Source organism: Clarias gariepinus, chromosome 28, assembly GCF_024256425.1.
Source record: "Clarias gariepinus isolate MV-2021 ecotype Netherlands chromosome 28, CGAR_prim_01v2, whole genome shotgun sequence".
Classification (NCBI taxonomy): Eukaryota; Metazoa; Chordata; class Actinopteri; order Siluriformes; family Clariidae; genus Clarias; species Clarias gariepinus.
Genome location: NC_071127.1, coordinates 9,499,930 through 9,521,329, shown reverse-complemented (window position 1 = coordinate 9,521,329; position 21,400 = coordinate 9,499,930). Strand labels below are relative to the sequence as shown.

The following is a 21,400-nucleotide window of genomic DNA, read 5'->3' as shown; positions in this document are numbered from 1 at the left end:
AATTAGCCTAATCTGCATGTCTTTGGACTGTGGGAGGAAACCGGAGTACCTGGAGGAAAAACCCACCAAACATGGGGAGAACATGCACAGAGACCAGAGGCGGAAATTGAACCCAGAACCTGGAGATGCATGGTACCTGTGCTAAGCCATCATGCCACCCCAAGATTTTGTGTGTTCTATTCAATTTGAAGCAACAGGATGTGAATGATCAAGAAGTCACAACATAGTGAATGACAGCTGAATCCTGGAAAAGCACGTCATATACAGTAGTTTTTTTTTTTCTGCAGCAGTACTGCTAAGATCACGTCAGTGGCAGTACCTCGGGATTGATTTTGAAGTTCTGCTATTGATTTCTAAGCTTTCAGCTCCAGTCCTCGAACACCCTTGAACCCTCAGGCTTTTGTTGTAGCCGAGCAGAGAAAAGAGAATCGACTTTGTTTAAGGACAGAACGAAAATGAGCATTGTAGCGCCTTTTAGATGTTACAGCGCTCAACGGGTCATGATACAAATTGATCAATCATGAATGGAGCTCATTTCCTTCGGACATCCTGTCCTCCTAGTTTTTCTCCCCGCTTTAACCGTAGCCATTACGTTTCATTCTCTCTTTGCTCAAATTATTCTTCCCGGTTCTTTGCTTCATTTGTAAAACTCTTTATTATTCCCGTCTTTTATTGTTATGAGGGTAAAAATTCTTCATCTTCGAAAAAATGGACCGTATAAATCAGTGTTTTATTCTCATAGTCGTGCTTCACAGATGCTTTTTGATGAATGCAAAGCTGATATTAATGCAGAATGATGGTGCTCTTTGTGTTACAAAAAGTTTCTCGGCATAGCGCACTGATCTGTTTTTGCAGTTTAAAAGCAATCAGTAAGTCATGAGTAATGAGGAAATGTTCATTTAACCGTACAAGTGCTCTTAGATCGTCATCAAAAATAAAGAATGTGCCTGCCTGGTCCTGAGTTAAACCCTGCTGCTTTTATATTAAAAAGAATGAATGCATTTTTATTTGACGCTGTCCAGGGCTGTAATAAACATTACATTTATTCTAAAGGTAGATATAAAAAAAAAAATTTAAGGGGGTTTCATCAGTGAGTCCATACGAGGCTTTTTTTTCTTCCTTTTTTTCTTTTTAAAGGGGCGTGACCTCATTTTCCAGCTGCTTTAAAAAGGTGCAGTTCAGTAAGAGAAATCATTCACAGTAGAAGTGCTTTCTGTACAAGTTATGGAAATAAGCATCTCAGCTATTAGTGTCATCACGGCAATCAGCACAATGCAGAAGTAAACAGGTTTTATTTATAGCTGTGCGTGTGTTGAACGAATACTGAGAAAAGGACAGGAAGCTTGTTTTTCATTGTTAGGCCTACTTATAATGAACTGAAGTAATGGACGGATCATGATAAACACTTCTGAAATGAATCATTTAGCCAAAGATACAGTATTTTCACATAAAGGTATAAATGCATGGGTGGAGCGGAGAGGGAGTTGTAGTTAGCACTGTGGCCTCGCACCTCCAGGGTTGAGGGTTTGAGTACCATTTTTGGGTCTGTTTTCTCCAGGTACTTCGGTTTTGTCCCACTGTCCAAAGACATGAGGAGTAGATCAGCTGGCATTTTCAAATTCACTAAAGTACACACTGAGTGTGTACTACAGTGCACCCTGCCCAGATGTACCCCACCTAGTGCCCCTTATCCCTGAGATAAGCCCCGGGCCTACTTTCGACCCTGAACAAACTAAGTGGTATAAAGAATAAATAAATGAACAAATTATACAGGATATACAGTGAATTTTCAGTGACAAAAGGAATCATAACTTAAGGTTAAGTGAAGTTTAATGTCTACTTATTTCATATTTTTCTTATTTACATGTCTTTTCTAAAAATTTTTGATTGTGTAAGGGGTAGCTCAGTGATTAAGGCATTGGACTATAGTTTGGAAGATCCCAGGTTCAAACCCCATGACCACCAAGTTGCCACTGTTGGGCCCTTGAGCAAGTCCCTTCACCCCTTAACTGCTCAGATGTGTAATGAGATACACACCTGGATAAGGGTGTCTGCCAGATGCTTAAACATAAATGTTTTTATATGCAAAAAAATATGATCATACAGTAGTGTTGGAAATTGGTAATATTGGTATTATGTTTGGGTGGCCGGAACGGATTATCAGCATTTACATTATTTCCTATGGGACAATGTGTTTCGCAATACAAAATTTCACCTTAAGAACTCGCCTCTGGAACGGAATAAATTGGTATCCAAAGGTGAGTACTGCTATAAATTTGTGTCATTTGTTATTTCAGCCATGGTACTATTTTGTCACAATAATAATTTTTGCGTTTAGATGTTATCAATGTACATCAACCGGTTGGCACCCCATCTCGTACCCTGAATTCCCTGAGATAGATTAGAGCTCTCTGTGCACCTCCTTAGGATAAAGGGTATACATAATGTATGTATAGATGGATAAATATTACCAGTTTAGCCAGCATTAAATCTTACTTTTTTACTGGTTTGCTCTAGTTTTTGAAAGTTACCTCCAACTCCGTAGACTAGGATTCAGATACAATTTTCTCTCAGAATGTGCGTCAAATCCTAAGTAGGTTGCAATTACTGTGGAACAGCTGCAGTTTTGAAATTGCGTTTTATAGTCACATGAAATGTGTCCTTGCAGATGAATTCCAGAAAACAGACATTTTCTCTGCATAACATACCTGTACAGTACCTCGACATCTCTACTTTATGAAACTATGAATACATTTCAACAAAATTATGTTGAATGTTGTGTTTACCTTTTTTTTTTATACCTTATTTCGTCTTTCTTTCTGCAGAAATCATGTTTTCAGGTGGCAGTTTAGAAAACACAGGGATAAAAGCAGTCAGTCTCTCTAAAGAGTTCTAAAAACACACACACACACACACATACACAGATAGAACGTCGCGCTTTGATCAAGTTGCTCCACAGCTACACGGATATAATCCTAATCAGCTCACTTTGTAATCGGATACAAGCTGTCACGAGTTCACAATGCTCCATTTCTTGACAGTTTTTATAACAAACGATAAAAGTTGTGCTAGACATTTTTCAGATCAGGAAAGTTTTCAAAACTATATATAGAAGACTGTACCGTGAGTTTCGAGTTCACAGGTTGTCTGTACCTTTTTCTGGCTCAATATTAGAAAGAAAAGCTCTCGAGTATTTCTGTACTTTAACATCCAGAACGAAACACCTACTATAACCACCTCTGGATCCACTCGGTTGAAGTTCTCTCAGTGGTGTTTACGCTGTCTGTCTAAGTACCTCGTTATTCAGATTTTGAGAAATGCACTTAATTCTCTTGCAGTACTTCATCTACAGCTGCATCCTGGGTCTCGTCTCCTGTTCCGTCTTCCTGAGGATCAATTACGAGCTGAAGATGGTCATCATGTTGGCTGCTGTGGTGGCCTACAACATCATCATACTCCAGACCCATGCTGCCGTGATGGACGAGTATAGCACGACCCAGCTATTGAAAAAGTAACACACACACACGAGCACAGAAAACCAAAGTTTGTTAGAGACAATTTACCAAAGGAAGCAACAGAAAAAGCCGAAAAAAAGGATTATGAGCCACAGATTTTAGGATAGCAGGCTTGTTATAGATCGCACTTAATTGATTTGTTTTCAGCTGACCCGCGGTAGAGCCGTGGGGTTCTGTGCGTGTAATCCAAACTGCTTTCATTTAAGCCAGACCGCATGTGAAAATCTTTTCCAATTTCCTTCTTTCGGTCCGTCATCATTGCTTTCTACTTTCCTTTTATTTTTTTAGCTCACGTAACGGGTCGACGGTACTCGAAGTGCACTAGCACTATGAATACTGTCAGGTTCAGGATGTCTTTCTTTTCAAAAAAAATCAAAGCTGACAATTGAAGTGGCAATGCAGCAGGAAGCAATCCACCAGTCCACAGACTCCACGAGGGACAGCATAGTTTAAAACAATCCAAAACGTTCAGAACAAAGCTTCGCAGGAATTTTTTTTTAGCTCACACCACACACTGCTGCACATTGTCTCTGCGCTTCCTGCTGGCTGATGTTCTGATGTTTCGAAGGCTGTACGGACTCCTCGAGGAGGAGAAACTGAAAGAAAGAAAGAAAGAAAGAAAGAAAGAGAGGGAGAGATTTTTAAAAAGCCTAATCAAAACAAAACATCAAAAAAATCGGAATCCTAAAGAGGACGCTTATAAGATGTTGGATAAGTACCTACAATCTTTAAAAATAAACAAATAAATAAATGCATGCAGAATTACTCTTGCAATGCTTATGTCTCAGGACAATCAATCAATCAATTCAAACCTTTGTAACATGTTACAAAGTAACTGGATTACTTTTTTGATGTAACGAGTAATCTAACGTGTTAGGCCCGCCATTTAAGTACTCAGTTATTTAGTTATGTTTTCAAAAATATAATCCATTATTCAGACAATTTATGTAATCCGTGAGCCAGACAGTAGTGATTCCGTTAGTGAGTGTGTGTGTGTGTGTGTGTGTGTGTGTGAAAGTCGTCCTACAAGCCCCGCCCCCGTCTCCGATAACCCACCCCCCCTCTGTTAATTCCTGCTGTCAGTAGTTAACAGATTATGGGCCAAACTTCGCTGAGTGATGATGGTAGAATAATTATAAAGGTCTTGACTAAAATAACATGCATGAGGAATCACAAAGGAGTTTTCATATTCTGCAATGGAAAAGTACTCGAACTAGTTACTTTTTTTAGAAAGTAACGCAGTAATGTAACTGATTACTTTTTAATGACAGTAATTTTGTAATGTAATTAGTTACTTTAAAAAGTTAAATCCCCCAACACTGCCTCTCACATACAGTACTTATGTGTGATCTAACATATATAAAAAAAAATATAAATATACTGTATATACATACTAACAACATGTTCCCTGATAGAAAAACGTGAAATACTATACAAGCACACATACACACGGCCCCAGACGAATTCCAGCATCCTCACTGTTTAAATACCATGCATTCTTCATTCTTATTAGGGACTGCGTGATAGCGATAGTGAGGCAAATATTTCTCCCTAGGTTTGACAGGTAGAGATTGGCAAGAGCCTTCAGGGTCAAACAAGTCTCGAATTTAAAAACTGTTTAGATTGCAAGACATTTTTGCTTTTGGAACTTGAGTCTCTAGTCCCCGATGGAGCAAAATAAAGATGGATATACAAAAAAGTACCTGCTACTCCACACTATTAGACATCCTGGAGGAACTGGGATATTGTCAACCTGTTTATCCTCTAGGAGACATCATGTCTCTGATAGGATACACAGCAACATAGACTCCATGAGATTTTTTTTTTATCTGCCAAAAGCTGCAACTGATGATCGGTTGGATCCTCGATTGGTACAATGATCCAAATGCACATACAAATCAACACCAAAATTTTGAAGTGATCATATAATCATGGTTTTGACAAGGTCGTCCCAACTGCCTACCCTTTAAAAAAAAAGCACTACAGATGAAGATCAAAGGCTAACACATGTGGTTTTGTTTGTGGTTGGTGTTTATTTTCTTTGATTAAAATGATCTCGGTGGAGCGTTTCCCGATTCGACAACCCTAGAGAATACCATGCTGAACTACATCCGATGTGGACATGGACGTCTATCAGGTTATATCAGTTAGAGAGGTGGAATTGAGCGAGGAAATTTGTAGTTACGAAATGTGACATTATTTATTTATAAAGAATAACCAGACAAGCATATTTCAGTTTTCATTAAAATTAGGTCCAGGATCACTAAACACTTGACCAAACACTATAGGGTTGCTTACACGATACTATGTGAATAATATTTCAATATGCATCCACACTATGACATTAAACTTCATTTAAATGTAAACTTAAGGGCTGCACAGTAGGCTGAATGCAGATGTCTGCATGATGTCATAAGTCATGTTTCCTCTGATATCGACTCAACCTGGGTTACTGGGAGAAATTATGTGCATTAGTTTAAATTTTATAGTTAATTTTAATTTAAAGTTACAGTGGCGTGGTGGTGTAGTGATTAGCACTGTCGCCTTGCACCTCCAGGGTCTGGGTTCGATTCCCATCTCTGTGTTTGCATGTTCTCCTTGGTGAGTTTCCTCCCACAGTCCTAAGACATGCAGATTAGGCTAATTGGCGTTCCCAAACTGTCTGTAGTGTGTGAGTGTGTGTGCCCTGCGATGGATTGGCACCCTGTCCATGGTGTACCCCGCCTCGTGCCCTAAGTCTCCTGGGATAGGCTCCAGCCCCCTGAGACCCTGAATACAGGATAAAGCGGTATAGACGATGAGCGACTGAGTGAATTACAGTAGTAAGACAACAAGCTCCTTATGAAGTATCATGTTATAATCACAGTAGTTAAGGCATGTGTTTAGTGATACTAGAACTGAAGGTTGGACTACTGTTCAGAAGGTCACTGGTTCTAACCCAAGTACCGCCAAGAAGATAATGTAGGGCCCTTGAGCAAGGCCCTTAACCCTCAGCTCTGATGTACTGTACAGTATAATGAGGTAAATGTAAGTCAATGGAATTTCAATGGAAAGTAGTCTGTTAAACATGAGATAAGAGAGAATTTGGTGTCTAGTCTAAGTCATTTATAGAACTTCTGCAACTGACTCATAAAAACATTTGAACTTGAGTTGAGTTTTTGTTGTTTTTGTTTTTTTTTACTATTAACTTTACAGTCACTCTTTCATTTCCTGGATGTACTTTGTTCTAGTAGGTTAACTGCAGAGAAAGATGTTGTCACTGAAGGCAATCTCTCCTACCTTTCTCCTGCACTGTCAGTCCAGATGACTCAGAGATGCCTGACAGCATCCAGCAAAGTCCTATGTAGATACGTTCCTCTGATATTACTCTGCTGACCCGGGCACTTATAAAAGCGCATCCATCAAAGCCACCCAAGGCGCTTTTGAAAACATCTCAGTCAACCTGCTGAAACAAAATATACCTTTTTTTTTTTTTTTTTTTTTTTTTTAATGCTTTTTAATTCTTTACTTGTCTTTGCCAGACCCGGTGTCCTAAAAGACTTGAAGACAATGGGTTCTGTCTCGCTCTTCATCTTCTTCATCACTCTGCTTGTCCTGGCGAGGCAGGTGGGTCACAATTCTGACACTAATGAAGACATCCTTCCACAAAGCACAGCCATTTAACAGATTTAAATCTGCCTAAAAATCGGGATAACCATGGCAACAGTCTTATTGATGAGTTAATTGTAATACAAATTCAAAACAACCTTCTGAATCTAGTCAATATAGTTGCCGAATCGTTCCATTGTTGCAGAAAACCAAACAGTATAAATCAAACATAATGTCATGACATTAGGAACAGAGTGCTTATATATATATATATATATATATATATATATATATATATATATATATATATATATATATATATAAAGGGCAGGAACGCACTTCTGGTGCATAACCAGAGCAGAACTCAACCACCAATTACAGCACTGACCTTTAAAGTCTGAGTCTGATGTAGTTTGTTCGCAATGATGCCCCGATATGCCAGTAAAGGTCACCAATGTACTGTATAGAATTAATGGGTGTGTATTGAGTCGTCTCTATTTTTCTTGTAACAGAATGAATATTACTGTAGGTTAGACTTCCTGTGGAGGAACAAGTTCAAGCGGGAGTGTGAGGAAATCGAGACCATGGAGAACCTGAACCGCGTACTGCTGGAGAACGTTCTTCCTGCCCACGTGGCGGAGCATTTCCTCGGTCGAAACTGGAAGAACGAGGTGAGTGAGATCACAGGCGAAAACATACCGTACCTAGTATAATATAAATTTTTTCATGCTGAGATGTTAGACATACAGTCAGACATGTTTATTTTTAGACATGACATCTAAAGCATAAAGCCAATATAATGTGGTGATATCAATAATATGATCATCAAATAGAGAAACAGATTCAGCAGCGTGATTATGCAACACTGCAAAGGAAATCCGATTTTGCATTAGTGCTGCCTCGTGAAATAATCGTCACCGTACCCCCATCTCTCATCCCTACATCTGTTGATGATACCTGTTTTTTTTTTTTTCTTCTCCCAGGATCTCTACCACCAGTCGTACGATCTGGTGTGTGTCATGTTCGCATCCATCCCGGACTTCAAGGAATTCTACACAGAGTCGGATGTGAACAAGGAGGGACTGGAGTGTCTCAGGCTCCTCAATGAGATTATAGCGGATTTTGATGAGGTACAGGATGCTGTTGACACACGTTTATCCCGCTCGCTGTATATCTCGCTGCTGTCAGTTTCATTTTCAATTTACGCTTTGAAGCACTGCATGAGAAATGATCTCGGCTACCGTCAGTGATCACAAGCTAATTTTTCTATAAATGAAACTGGAATATTTTCTGTAAACGAATATAACAGCCTACGGTGAAGTAATATTTTTAGAGTGAAATATATTAATAAAATGGATGTTATTAATCATCAATCGCTGTTAGAAATTCTAAGTGATAATGTTTGTTTTGCGTTAGACTTCTCAGTATCTTGATATCTATTAACTTGTTCGCCACAAGGGGGTGCACTTACAGTACTCAGTATTAGACAATTTATGTTTAGCTGCCACAATTTTCAAATGTCAATTGTTTTTTATTATCATTATTATTATGATTATCATTAGTTATGTTTTTTTTTTTTACTATTTGGGCTTCATTAATTTGTCTCACGTATTTAATTTGTTGGAAGTGTTCAGCTAAAACCTTTAAACTTAAACTGAAGTAAAAATAATTTGCATCTTGTTACCATTATAAAATGACAACTAAATGATTATTAATTGTTAACATGTCCTACTATTGGTTAATAAAAATGTGCACAATTTCAAGTATTAATAAAGAAAAGTGAAGCAAGAAATTATTTATTTTTGAATGCATTGTGAAAACGTTAAAACAGTCTAAATGTGTCTAATGTAAATAAATTAATTAATTAATTAATCTTCATCGCTCTAATTAGGCACAGGCAGTAGTATTTATGTTTTAACATAAACAGTTAACATGAGGTTTGTTTTTTTATGTATAGCTTAAACTGCTTCATCCTACAGTACAAGCGTGGACTCACTCCGAGTCTCATTATTAACTGTGAGCGAGCAGTTAATAAGTTCCACAAAGATTTAATTGCTCTTCTGTATCATTTAGTTTGGTCTTGGCTATAATAATAATTAAGCTAAGATAGAACAATAAACATTTTGAATGACAACGGATAAGCACACAATACACTTTCCTATAATAATAATAATCATTTATTTTCTCCTTTGTTAATCTCATAGAATGATGTGCCTTTTATATCACACGGCTTTCTGCAATTATGGCATTTGCAATCTGTCATACATACAGTATGTTGTTATATTTTGTCTAACAATAACAGATGTTTCCTAAAACGTAATGATTTCCACTTCTTATCTTTTTCGTTGCCAGTTACTCTCCAAACCCAAGTTCAGTGGCGTGGAGAAGATAAAGACAATTGGCAGCACTTACATGGCTGCTACTGGACTAAACATTCCTCCTGGACAGGATTACACGCAGGTGGGCTTTTCTTCCTTCCTTTTTTTTTTTTTCAAACATTTCTTTCTTACATTTTCTAAAATGTTTTTGGTGCTGCTGTCCTTGGTGCTGAATGTTCTGTTCTAGTTTACTTCAAGACCTTAAACATGGGGAACATTAGGAATGAAGTCATTTAGCAGCAAAATCATATCAAGATCCATATTTTCCCAAAATATTTCAGATATTTTCTTACTTATAAAAAGATTGTTCCCATAATTTTTTTTTTTTTTGTCTCAGATCTGCTTGTATCTTTTGATTCTAAATTTGAATCTTGTTTTGTTTGTAAGGACCACGACCGGCAGTACATGCACATTGGAACCTTGGTCGAGTTCGCCTTTGCACTGGTTGGGAAACTTGATGTTATTAATAGACATTCCTTCAATGACTTCAGGCTGCGTATAGGTAAGAAAGAGAAAAGGTCTAAGCTGAGAAATTTTATGGGTCATAGTGTTAAAATTTGAACTCTAGTGATGGGGACTCATTTAATACAACAGCACAGTTCTGGTGGTTATAGCTGCAAATTAACTTCACAAACACACACACCTATATTAATATGTTATTGTTTCTATAGTAACAGCACAGTGTGTGGGAGACTCGCCACATAACCAAAGGTTAAAAATGAAATCCTTTTAAATGTGTTGTTATATTAAAAAAACAAATGTATATAGAGTTGAGTATAAACTAAGTGATAACAGGAACTTGTCACACATGATATTCCATGAAGTATTAATCAAATGATTTATAAAATGGCAAATAAAGGTGGTCTAATACATAATAATAAATATAAATAAAGAATCAACTTTGAGCCATGAATTTATTCCCCTAACAGCTCATCCCTTAATGTTTTATTTCTTTCTGAATAGGTTTTTACTGTAAGTACCTGAGCATACAGTAACTCTCACATGTGCTCCTTTATTTAACACCCCATTCCAGGTTTAGTCCTCCCTTTGCTGTTTATAATGCGCTCGACTTATCAGAATTTCAAGAGTGCCTGTGGGGATTTGTGTTCATTCAGCCACAAGAGCATTAGTAAGATCAGGCGAGTGTACATACAGCGGTCCAGAGGTGTTCAGTAAGCTTGTAAGTCAGTCAGGGATCTGTGCAGTTGAGTTTTTTCACACCATTCTTAACACACCATGTCTTCATGGAGCTCGATTTGTACGCCAGGGGATTTGTCATACTGGAACATGTTTGGGTCTCTCAGGTCCAGTGGAGGGAAATGTTAATACTGTATTGTGCAGAAACCTTCTATATAATTGCATGCTTCCAGATTTGTGCCAATAGTTTGATAAAGAATGGTACTGTATATGTGAGCCATGACATCAAATCAGGTATCAAGTCAGATTTTGGGGATGATTTGTGCTATGTATGTTTTCAGACAAAAAAAAAAAGTTATTATTTCTTTGTTATACATACTGTATAATACAAAGAATGTGTGTGGCCAAAGAAGCTACTTCTCAAGATTACGAACAATCTTGCTTCCAAAGTTGCTAACTTCAGCCATTTTACATTTACATTTAAGTATGTGGCAGACGCTTTTATCCAGAGCGACTTACTAAAAGTGCTTAAAAGTTTACATCACTGGAGGGATGTTTGTAGAGATGATTTTGTAGAGATGATTTTATCTGTGCACCAAAAATGGCCATTTTTCAGCGTTATACTGTCTTGCTTCAAACTGTAAGAATTTAAAATGCTAAAAAAAAAAAAAATTATAAGTAAAATAGGAGCGTACACCAATTTTGATGGTAAAATCGGTGTACGCTCCTAGAAGCATATGACCTGTAAAAATTGTTGCTTAAATGAAAGGATTCCATGCAAAATGAAGGATGTTTTTCACCCAAAAAAATCTGTAGTGTCCGTAACCATGTCAAATTCTTGTTGCAATATCTTAATAATAATTTTACATTTTATAATAACACACTTTTTCTGCTTTATGTCTTTTTAATGTGAAATCTAAATTGGCCAAATTTCATCTGAATGACGTTGAAATATTTGAATTAAAAAAATTAACAGACATTCTGTAACACCTACTGTATAGTAGGTGAGACTTTTTTATCAGTAATTTTGGCGATAATTGGTTTTTTACTGTATCATGTCTTAAGTCTAAGGATTATGTGACTTCGCAGCTGAATTAACCAGCTAGGATAGTTCTTATTAAAGTACTGTACTTTAAAACCAATTTAAGCACTAAAAATCCTTAAAATTCTGGTAACCGAACAGGCAAATAAGGTATTTATGAAAATTTTTAAAGGTTTTTCCATCAGCCATACTGTAGCACTCAACTAACCAGTGTAAATAAATAAATGACTTGATATAACATGTCACAAATAGATGTGATGGTCCTGTGCCCTCAACCGTTATCACTGGCCATTGAAGCTGTAAATGATATCTCTCCAGCTGTATGCTTTCATGATGCAGGGACGTGTAATCAGACTTAAAGCCCTTAAAGTCCCTCCTCACTAGTAATAGCCCTGCAGTCCACTGGCACAAAGCATCATCCAAGCCCGGTATCAAACTCTCCGCCCTTTAGCCCCTTTCTTCTGTTCCAGGCAAAATAACCAATTTAAAGTTTCTCCTTGTAGTCGGAGGACACTGTTCTACCGTGTGCTGGGTTCAGACCTCTAATCAACAGGAATAAACCTTTTTTTCCATTGCATAGATTATATTCTATGACTAACTGAATAAAAATAACCGGCTTCAGTTATTTTATTATTATTTTTATAAGTCAGGAAGCAAAAAGGTGATTTTAGTTGCTGTCACATTTCCTGCACCTCTCATTACACTCCCACCTGCAGAAACACCGCAGAGCACTGTGAGCTTTTTTTTTTTTTTTTTTTCCCCTGGATCTAATTCTATAAATACTGTCAAGTTATGAGGAAGTAATTAAAGACTCTTGCGTGGTGGAATACTCTCTTTGCTGACACTGGAGACTCCTTCAGTAGGTCACCCGAGTTAAACGTCTCCTCACGGAACTCCTCATCAGTCATCACGGGCTTTTGCTCAACAACATTTTCAATGCGTTTATTATTAGATTTAGATTATGTAGACCGTCCACCAGACAAGTCCCAGTGAGATGTTACCGCGAGAGCATACTCACATAACTCAGCTCAATAAGCGTAATAATGGCTTTGATTTACATTACAGTGGGGATTACTCTCCCAGCTACGCCGTTATAGGATTTTAATAATAACGAACACGTTCTTATTCAGAGAAATAAAAGAACTGGATTTTGAAATGATTGGTTCATTGTGTAACCATACAAAAGTATTGTGCCGCCCCTCATTCCTTGATATTTTGGTTTAAAAGAGCCGGACGTTCTTGTAATTTAATGTGGCCTTGAGGAATAGGTCTCCAGCCTTCCTGAAGGACTTTTTTTGTTTCTCATTTATTTTCAGCCCACTCCCTGTACCTGAGCAGTTTTAAAGAAACCTTTTTTTTTTCTTGTTTTTTTTTTGTTGCATAAAATCATTTAAGCATAAAATATTTTTAACTTGAGGCATGGACCAGTGAGAAACAGGTAACAGATGATTAGTATACTGGTGATGCTGAATGCTGAGAGGTTGGAACAGACGAGAGGGGAAATGAGGTTGCTGCTGAGGTTGTTACATAAACCACCAATTTATTTTTTTTTGGGGGGGGGCGTCAAGACTTTTGCTCTTGCAGAAGTAGAAAGTTAACAAAGTCGTGTGTTTGTTTTCCATCAGGAATAAACCACGGCCCCGTGATCGCAGGGGTAATCGGAGCACAAAAACCGCAGTATGATATCTGGGGTAACACGGTGAACGTGGCCAGCAGGATGGAAAGCACTGGGGTTCTTGGGAAAATCCAGGTAGGTCTAAATATAAACAATATGCGCTTGGTAGAAATAAATATGCCTGTTTCATAAAATACATAAAATGTTTATTAAAAACTTCCTGAATCAATAATTGTGGCAATAATGATTAATACCGTGAGTCAATCGAATCTCCAAACACAACTCACTCACTTCACGTATAAAATTCTGAATGAATGTATAAAATGTAATGTACAATTGATGTTAAGTTGTTATTGTTAAATTCCAGGTAACCGAGGAAACCAGCCGCATCCTCCAGACACTGGGCTACATGTGCTCGTGTCGAGGGATCATTAACGTCAAGGGGAAAGGTGACCTGAAGACTTTCTTTGTACACACTGAGATGAGCAGGTCCTTATCACAGGGGACTGTAATGCCTTGACTGACTCATCTCTCTCTTTCTTTTTGTTCCTCTCACCCTCACACACACACACAAAACACAAAAGGGATGCTTCATCTCAAACAGTAATAACCACAGAGCTTTATTTCTCATCATGGGAATGTATGGACTTAGGATGTGCACAGGCAAACCGCTGTGTGTGTGTGTGTGTGTGTGTGTGTGTGTGTGTGTGTGTGTGTGTGTGTGTGTGTGTGTGTGTGTGTGTGTGCGCGTGCGTTTCACTTCAGAGCAGAAGAGCTGAGTGTCTGTCAAATATCTGTGTTCATGTTTTGTTGCTGCCATTTTCTTACCCATTAAAGAATTTCTATATAAACATCTCTGTGTCCATTTATATATGTAAGCTTTTGCAAATAAGAAAGCTTTACGATGGATAAATGTAGCGCAATCTCTGTATTTATGTCAACTACGATGATCATAACAGTAAAAACAGTCAGCCCTGCTATTAGGATGTTTCAGGAATGAGGCATGCAGGCCCGGCGTAATGGATGCAGACGTTGAGACATTTAATTAAAAATAATCACGAACCAAACAGCGATAAACAAAACAGTAGTACTACGACAGCAGGACGAATCACAGAACAAAACTGTAGACTTAACAGGACAGATCAAAAACCAAAACACTGACTAACTAACCAACAGAGCTTAATAATAACACAAATCAGGGTGGTGCATCTGTGGTCCATGTCATTTGGTCTGAATGGGGGCTTGGCACAGGAACAAAACTGTGATTTGGCAAGGAGACTCAACTGAGACTTGGCACAGAGACAGAATTGTGACTTGGCACGAAGAATGGACTGTGACTTAAAATCCGGCCAGCGGAGTGAGCACAAAGTCGGCAAACTTGTGCAGCGAAGCGAGCACAAAGTCTTCGAAGCTGTGCAGCGGAGCAAGCACAATGTCCTCGAATATGGTTGGCAGAGCAAATACAATGTCCCCTAATTTAGACAGCTCAACAAACACAATGTCATCGGACTTAGGCGGCAAAACGAGCGTGATGTCCTCAAATTCAGGTGGCGGAGCGACCACAAAGTCCTCAAACACGGCCAGCAGACCAATCACACTGTCCTTGAATTCAGGAGGCAAAGTAAGTACCATGTCCTCAAATCCAGGGGCGGAGTAAGTACAATGTCTTCAAACCCAGACGGCAGACCAAGCACAATATCCTCAAATACAGGCAGCGGAGCAAGCACAATGTTCTCGAAGTCATGCGGCAGAGCATGCACGATGCCTTCGAATTTCGCCAGCAGAGCAAACACAATGTCCTTAAATTCGAGCAGCGGAGCAATCACAATGTCCTTAAATCCAGGAGGTGGAGCAAAGTATAATGTCTTCGAACCTGGGTGGAGAAACAAGTAAAATGTCCTATAATTCAGGAGGTGAAGCAAACACAATGTCTCCGAATTTGGAAGGCAGAGCAAACACAATGTCTTCAAACACAGGCGGTGGAGCAAGCACAATGTCCTTAAATCAGGGCAGCAGAGCAAGCTCGGTGTCCTTAAATCTGGGTGATGGAGAAAGTACAATGTCCTCCAATTTAGGCAACGGACCAAACACAATGTCTTCGAATTTGAGCGGCTAAGCAAACACACTGTCTTCAAATCCAGGTGGCAGAGCAAGGACAATGTCTTTAATTATGGCCGGCAAAGTCCTTGAACCCATGGGGCAGAGCAATCACAACGTCCTTGAATTCAGGAGGCAAGGCAAACTGAGCAGCAGATCCAGGACAATGTCCTCTAATTCAGGTGGCAGAGCAAATATCATGTGTTCAAACCCAGGCAGAGGAGCACAGCGGTGTCCTCAAATATGGCCAGTGGTGCAGGTACAATGTCCTCAAATTCGGGAAACAGAGCAAACACAACATTTTCAAACCCAGACTACAGAGTAGGCAGAATGTTCTTGAATTCCATCAGCTAAGTAATCACATTGTACTTGAATTTGGACAGTGTCCTTAAATGGATGGTGGATTAAGTAGAATGTCCTCGAATCTGAGTGGCGGAGCAAGTTGCTCCTTTAATTAAGGTGCAGGAGTAAACACAATGTCTTTGAATTTGACCAGTGGAGCAACCACAGAGTCTTTAAACTCAGGCGGTGGAGCATGCACATTGTCCTCAAATCCTGGCACAGAGAAAGCACAGTGGCCTTGAATTCAGGCGCCAGAGCAAGCACAATGACCTCAAATTCAAGCAGTGGAGCAAACGCATTATCTTTGGACCTGGAAAGCAGAGTAAACACAACGTCCTCAAATAAGGACAGTAGAGCAAGCAAAACTTTCTCAAAATCAGGTGGTGGAGCAAGCACAATGTCCTCAAATCAAGGCGGCGGAGCAAGCACACTGTTTTCGAATTTGGAAGAAGAGTAATCAATTTGTCCTCGAAATTGGATGGTGGAGCAAGTACAATGTCCTCAAACATGAGTGGTGAAGCAAGTACAATGTCCCATAGGTAAAGCAGCAGAGCAAACACAATGTCTTTGATATTGGCCGGTGGAGCAAACAGTATGTCTTCAAACCCAGGCCGTAGTGCAAGCACAATGTCCTTGAATATGGACAGCAGAGCAAGCAGGATGTCCTCAAATATGGGCATCAGAGCAAGCACAATGTCCTTGAATTCGAGCAGTGGAACAAACGCCACATCTTCTGTCCTCGAATTTGAAGGGCGGAGCAAACACGACATCTTCAAACCTGGGTGGCAGAAAAAGCACAATGTCCTCAAATTTGGACAGGGGGGTAATCACATTGTCCTCTACTTTTGACAGTGGAGCTGAGCTGATGGTGTTTAGCACTGCTTCTTCCTCCAGAAGCTCCTGTATAAAGTCCCATGCATGCATCCATATTGGTAGCTCCTTTGCGCGCCGCTGGATGGCTTACAGCTACCACCGATGGTCTGTGTCCCTCCGTTGCTACTTGGTATGGGGTTATCCTCACCCTGGACACTGTCGCACTCTGACCTGTTGGTCCCTTCCTAGTGGCCGTTAAGGAGCCATGTTACCTTGAACAACTCTGCACTGAGTTTTGAAAGGCACACGTTTTATCCCAATCTGGTTGTTTTCCTGCTCAGCTTGGCTGCGCTGCTCATTCCCAACTCTCATCATGCAGACCCATCAGCTATGCCTCAAAGTAGGTCAAGTGGGATGCAGGCACAGTGACATAACAGGACAGATCAAAGAAGCAAACAGATGCGAGACATAGACTAACCAATGGAGCTTAAATAATGACACTAACCAGGGAGCTCAACTAGGTGCAAGTGAAACACAAACACACAAACATAAAACACGAAGAGTCCATGGGCGCCCTTTAAGGGTTATCCCTGAAAATCATCTGTTTGGGTTTTTTTTTTTTTTTTTTTTTTTGCTTAAACTGGAAACACAGAGCCGTAGCCATCCTCCACTGATTTGCTAATGCCGTTTTTCCTGTAAAACTCCGTGCGTATGTGAGCAACTCGAGCGAACTCCCGGCCCTGCTTGTACAACACCGCTGTCAGCCTTCGGCCATATTCAGATGAGGAGAGCACAGCAATAGGTCTGGAGCATTCCTAGGAAAGGATTGCAAAAGAAAAAAATGATCTGAGTACAAAAATATACTACACAGTCCTTCAAAGAAGAAACTTACTGTAGATCTTAAGGTTGAGAAAATGGAATAATCAGAAAAAACATTTCAGAGGGAATTAAATTACAAATTAGAAAAACATATGAATTAATAATAATGTGTACAGAAATGTGATTAGCATGCTAGACAGACAAAATACATCATTAAATTAAATAGCTTGTGTTTGACATGGTTTTAGTCCTTCCTCAGGACAGAATTTGGGGTTTTTGTTCTACCTGACGGAGATGAGTGGCAGGTCCTTACAAAGGAAAGACTTCAGAATCTGAAAGCCTATATGATATAGTAACTCCCTTTATTTCACTCCTTCTATTTTCTGAAAAATTCCTGTTTTTCCAATTCAGGACTAGACAATCCTGAATTTTGCAAGCGCCTACACGAAACCCTAGGCTGGGTCTCCCAAGTACAATGAAACTAAAAATACTCCCCTGGAAAAGAAAAAAAAACATCCGAAGGGCTCGAAAACTTCTACTACTCTGGAGATAATGATGTCAATTAAAAACAATTTACCCCTTCGAAAATGGCCCTGAAATCAGTGCAGAACTCACTCCATAGACTATCATTGGGTTTGTAGAGTGGAAATGCTGAAAACAATTATTTTGGACCACTTTTAAAATACAGACATGACTTCTCCTCATGAGTCCTCTCTCAAACTGTCTAAGAATCAAAGCTCTAGCATCTACAGTTGCTCTGATATACAATAAGTAAAAGAACACAGGAGTTCTGTTGGCTTTAAAGCTTATGCCGGATATGTTCTCTGTGCCTGTGAGTTTCGTGTGCAGAGGTGTAAAGTTTCTCTCGTTGCGGCATGGTTATACTTACCTACCGATAGCGCGTGTCCGGATGAATATACCTGCAAACAGCTTGTGTCCTGGAAAAAATGCTAATGTCTGTCTGTCTCCGGGCCTCAATAACGATTTACATGGTAACATTTGTTCTTTTGATGTACAGGATGTATGTGACACATATTTTTGTCTTTCCTTATAATAAACAGAGAACTTCAGACACAGCATGGATGCATGTGTGTTTGTCTCTGTCTCTCCCGACTCACACATAGTGAGAGAATGCATTGTGATAAATAATGAAGGTTTTATATATTATATAAAGGTTGACTACATATAATTCCTGGAGAAACTAAGCAAAACACTGGAAACAGCTAATTTGTAGATAACCTTTATTATTTAAAAACGGGGCAGTGGTGGCTCAGCCGCGCCAAGACACTGAGTTAATGATCGGAAGGTTGGCGGTTCGATCCCCAGCTCCACCACTGATGGGCCCTTGAGCAAGTCCCTTAACCCTATCGGCTCCAGGGGCGCTGTATCATGGCTGACCCCAGTTACGCTGGGATATGCAAAGAAAGAATTACACTATGCTGTAACTTATATGTGATAAATAAAGGCTTAACTTTTGTGCATTTAAGTTTTGTGTCCATCAAATGATAAAAAAAAAGCCCATTTTAGTTCCCAGTTCCAGGTGTACCTTAAATGCTCAACGGTGTGGAAATGTAAGCAGGGAACTGGGTATCAGAGTAATATTTAATAAATGCAGAATCATGTTTTACTTGCTGCACATGCTGCACACCAGGGAATTGCTATAAACTTCTCGATCCATCATACTCAGGGAGAAACTGACGTGAGGAAGTAAGTAGAAGGCTGTCATGAAGCCAACTCTTTCAAACCTTCAAGGATTCGTAGAAAAACTGAAAAAACAAGATGAACACTAAACTACAGGTTGGAAAACGTGATCTAAAAAAAGATTTCTGTTTACCGTGGGACAAGAACAAGCGGATGTAATAAGCAAAAGAAAGAAAGATGATGTGCAGCATGAGAGACATGTCCCATTTAAACAGAGTTATTACTCCTCCACTGGGTCTATAGAGGACAGCACCTGGGACATGGTTTCTGTGTCACTAGAAAACTAAAGCAAAACTTCCTTTTGAAACACTGCAAATGCGTTCATGCTGAGCTCTTTGTCATGTGTTTAGTGATTCCTTTCTTTACCGTTAGTTCCTAAAAGCAAATGGACATGAGCTTCTTGTTCTTTTCCCCCCAGTATTTAATGAGAAATGTGATGCAGCTGTACGAAGCAGTTAGGCAGAGACTCTGTGCGGTTAGCTCACAATCTGCTGAGCGTGATGGTGTTGGCGGCGGAATTAACATGAAACTAATCATCTGTAATCACTTTACCTCCCACATCTGTCTCTCTGTATCTCTCTCTCTTACACACCTTCTCTCAGTCTGTGTGTCTGTCTGTCTCTCTCTCTCTCGGTATCTGTTCTTATTGGTATCTCTCTGTCTTATATTTGCGTCCTACCATCTGTCTGTCTGTCTATCTGTCTGAATTTATTTCTCTATTCATCAGTCTCACTCTGTTCCCCTGTTTGAGTCTGTCTATCTATGTGTGGTGTCGCCTGTCTCTCTCTATAAATGTGTATTTCTCTGTGTGCTTTTTCTTTTACTCTCCCTGTATTTCTGTCTGTCTGTCTGTCTGCCTGTCTCGCCCGCTCACTCACTTGTGTCTGTGTCTCATCCTGTTCCTCCATCTGTCTGTCTCTCTCTTTGTACATTTGTCCCTGGATGTCAGTCTGTTCCTCTTTGAATCACAAGTGTGTTAAAAAAAACACATGTACGCCAAAATATTTTTTGTCAAAATTGTTTTGATTATAAACTACATGTGAATTTTGTATGTGTGTGTGGGTTGTTTTTTTTTTTAAGATAGAACTTTTCTCACAAATGATAAATCAGCGGTTCTTTAAGGTTATTTGTGGTTTAAGTTGCAGTGCATTTTAATTCATTTCACATATTAGTATCATTCATTTTTTCTTTATGCTATAGTCTACTAACTATATGTTAGACTAGCTGTGCCTGCGACTTGCGTGGAATTTAATCGCACACTCATGAGCATGTTTTTAAAAATGGACAGCACCATCTGTTGAATTTTGAGATAAACTAATGATTTTTTTCAAGGTCGTTTTCTATAAGCTATAAGGGCTAAAATTATTTGGCCCAAAACTGCAATAACATTGTATGCAAATACATTTACTTCAATATGGAGTCTATGAAGCTATAAGACCTTCCAATCTTCTACAAGATTTTGGAGTGTTTTCGTGGGAATTGATGCCCATTCATTCTGTAGAACATTTCCACACTGGTAGACACAGATACTGGACGAGAAGTATTGGCTCGCAATTTCCAGTTCATCCCAAAGGTGCTCGAAGAGGGGTTGAGGTTGAGGTCAGGGCTCTGTGTTAGGGCCAGTCAAGTTCCTCCACACCGAACTCATCAAACCATGTCCTTATAGTCCTTTGCTTTGTGCAGGGACAGTCATGTGTGGAGACAGTCATGTTGGATTAAAAAAAAGGGACTTCCCCAAACTGTTGGACACACAGCATTGTCCAAGATGTCTTATGCTGAAACATTAAGATGGCCCTTGATTGGGCAAACACCTAAATTCAATAATTAACAGGTTTAGCCAAATTAATAGGTTTTGTCCATATAGTGAGACGAGCCTGGTGCAATGCATTGTGGGACTTTATAGATATGAGATCACACTTCCACTTTTGTGCACTTTGTTAAACAGTGTGTGTGTGTGTGTGTGTGTCACCTCTGAGTGCATGCTCAGTCCGCGGCTCTTCGCGTGCTCTCGGTCATCCCGGTGTAACTTCATATCATACCCCTCAGCTCGCTTGTGTATGACGTCATACAGGTGCTTCTCCGGAGCCTTTAACACACACACAAACACGAGAAACACTGACATCCGGAAAAGTCCACTTTAATCAACTGTTTTGTTGTTGTTGTTTTTGTTGTTGTTGTTGTTGTTGTGGTCCGCTCACCTTAGGAGTCGAGTTAAAATATCTCATCTCTTTCGGTTCGTTGCGTCTCGGCGGTATGAAACTGAAGACGGAGACAGACGCAAGCGGTTTGTCCTCTTTCGGAATGATTCCGTCCATTTTCCGCATTTAACGGACGAAAACGATGTCAACACAAT

The 21,400-nt window shown here is 39.4% G+C and overlaps 2 protein-coding genes across 2 annotated transcripts in view; one reads left to right on the top strand and one right to left on the bottom strand.

Annotated features, from left to right (window-relative positions):
• Positions 1 to 15,517, top strand: part of adcy2b (adenylate cyclase 2b (brain)) — an 83,377-nt gene extending 67,860 nt beyond the window's left edge. The window contains exons 18-25 of the mRNA XM_053489633.1: positions 3,339 to 3,511; positions 7,037 to 7,121; positions 7,616 to 7,774; positions 8,087 to 8,233; positions 9,456 to 9,563; positions 9,869 to 9,983; positions 13,286 to 13,410; positions 13,643 to 15,517. Of these exons, the coding sequence (XP_053345608.1) occupies positions 3,339 to 3,511; positions 7,037 to 7,121; positions 7,616 to 7,774; positions 8,087 to 8,233; positions 9,456 to 9,563; positions 9,869 to 9,983; positions 13,286 to 13,410; positions 13,643 to 13,795 (1,065 nt within the window). The 3' untranslated portion in view covers positions 13,796 to 15,517. The remainder of the gene's footprint in view (positions 1 to 3,338; positions 3,512 to 7,036; positions 7,122 to 7,615; positions 7,775 to 8,086; positions 8,234 to 9,455; positions 9,564 to 9,868; positions 9,984 to 13,285; positions 13,411 to 13,642) is intronic.
• Positions 15,518 to 15,541: 24 nt separating this feature from the next.
• cfap90 (cilia and flagella associated protein 90) lies at positions 15,542 to 21,400 on the bottom strand. The gene is made up of 3 exons (XM_053489628.1): positions 21,246 to 21,400; positions 21,017 to 21,133; positions 15,542 to 17,342 (listed from the first exon to the last, which is right to left on the bottom strand). The coding sequence occupies exons 1-3, from the start codon at positions 21,369 to 21,371 to the stop codon at positions 17,163 to 17,165; spliced, it is 423 nt and encodes a 140-aa protein (XP_053345603.1). The 5' UTR covers positions 21,372 to 21,400; the 3' UTR covers positions 15,542 to 17,162.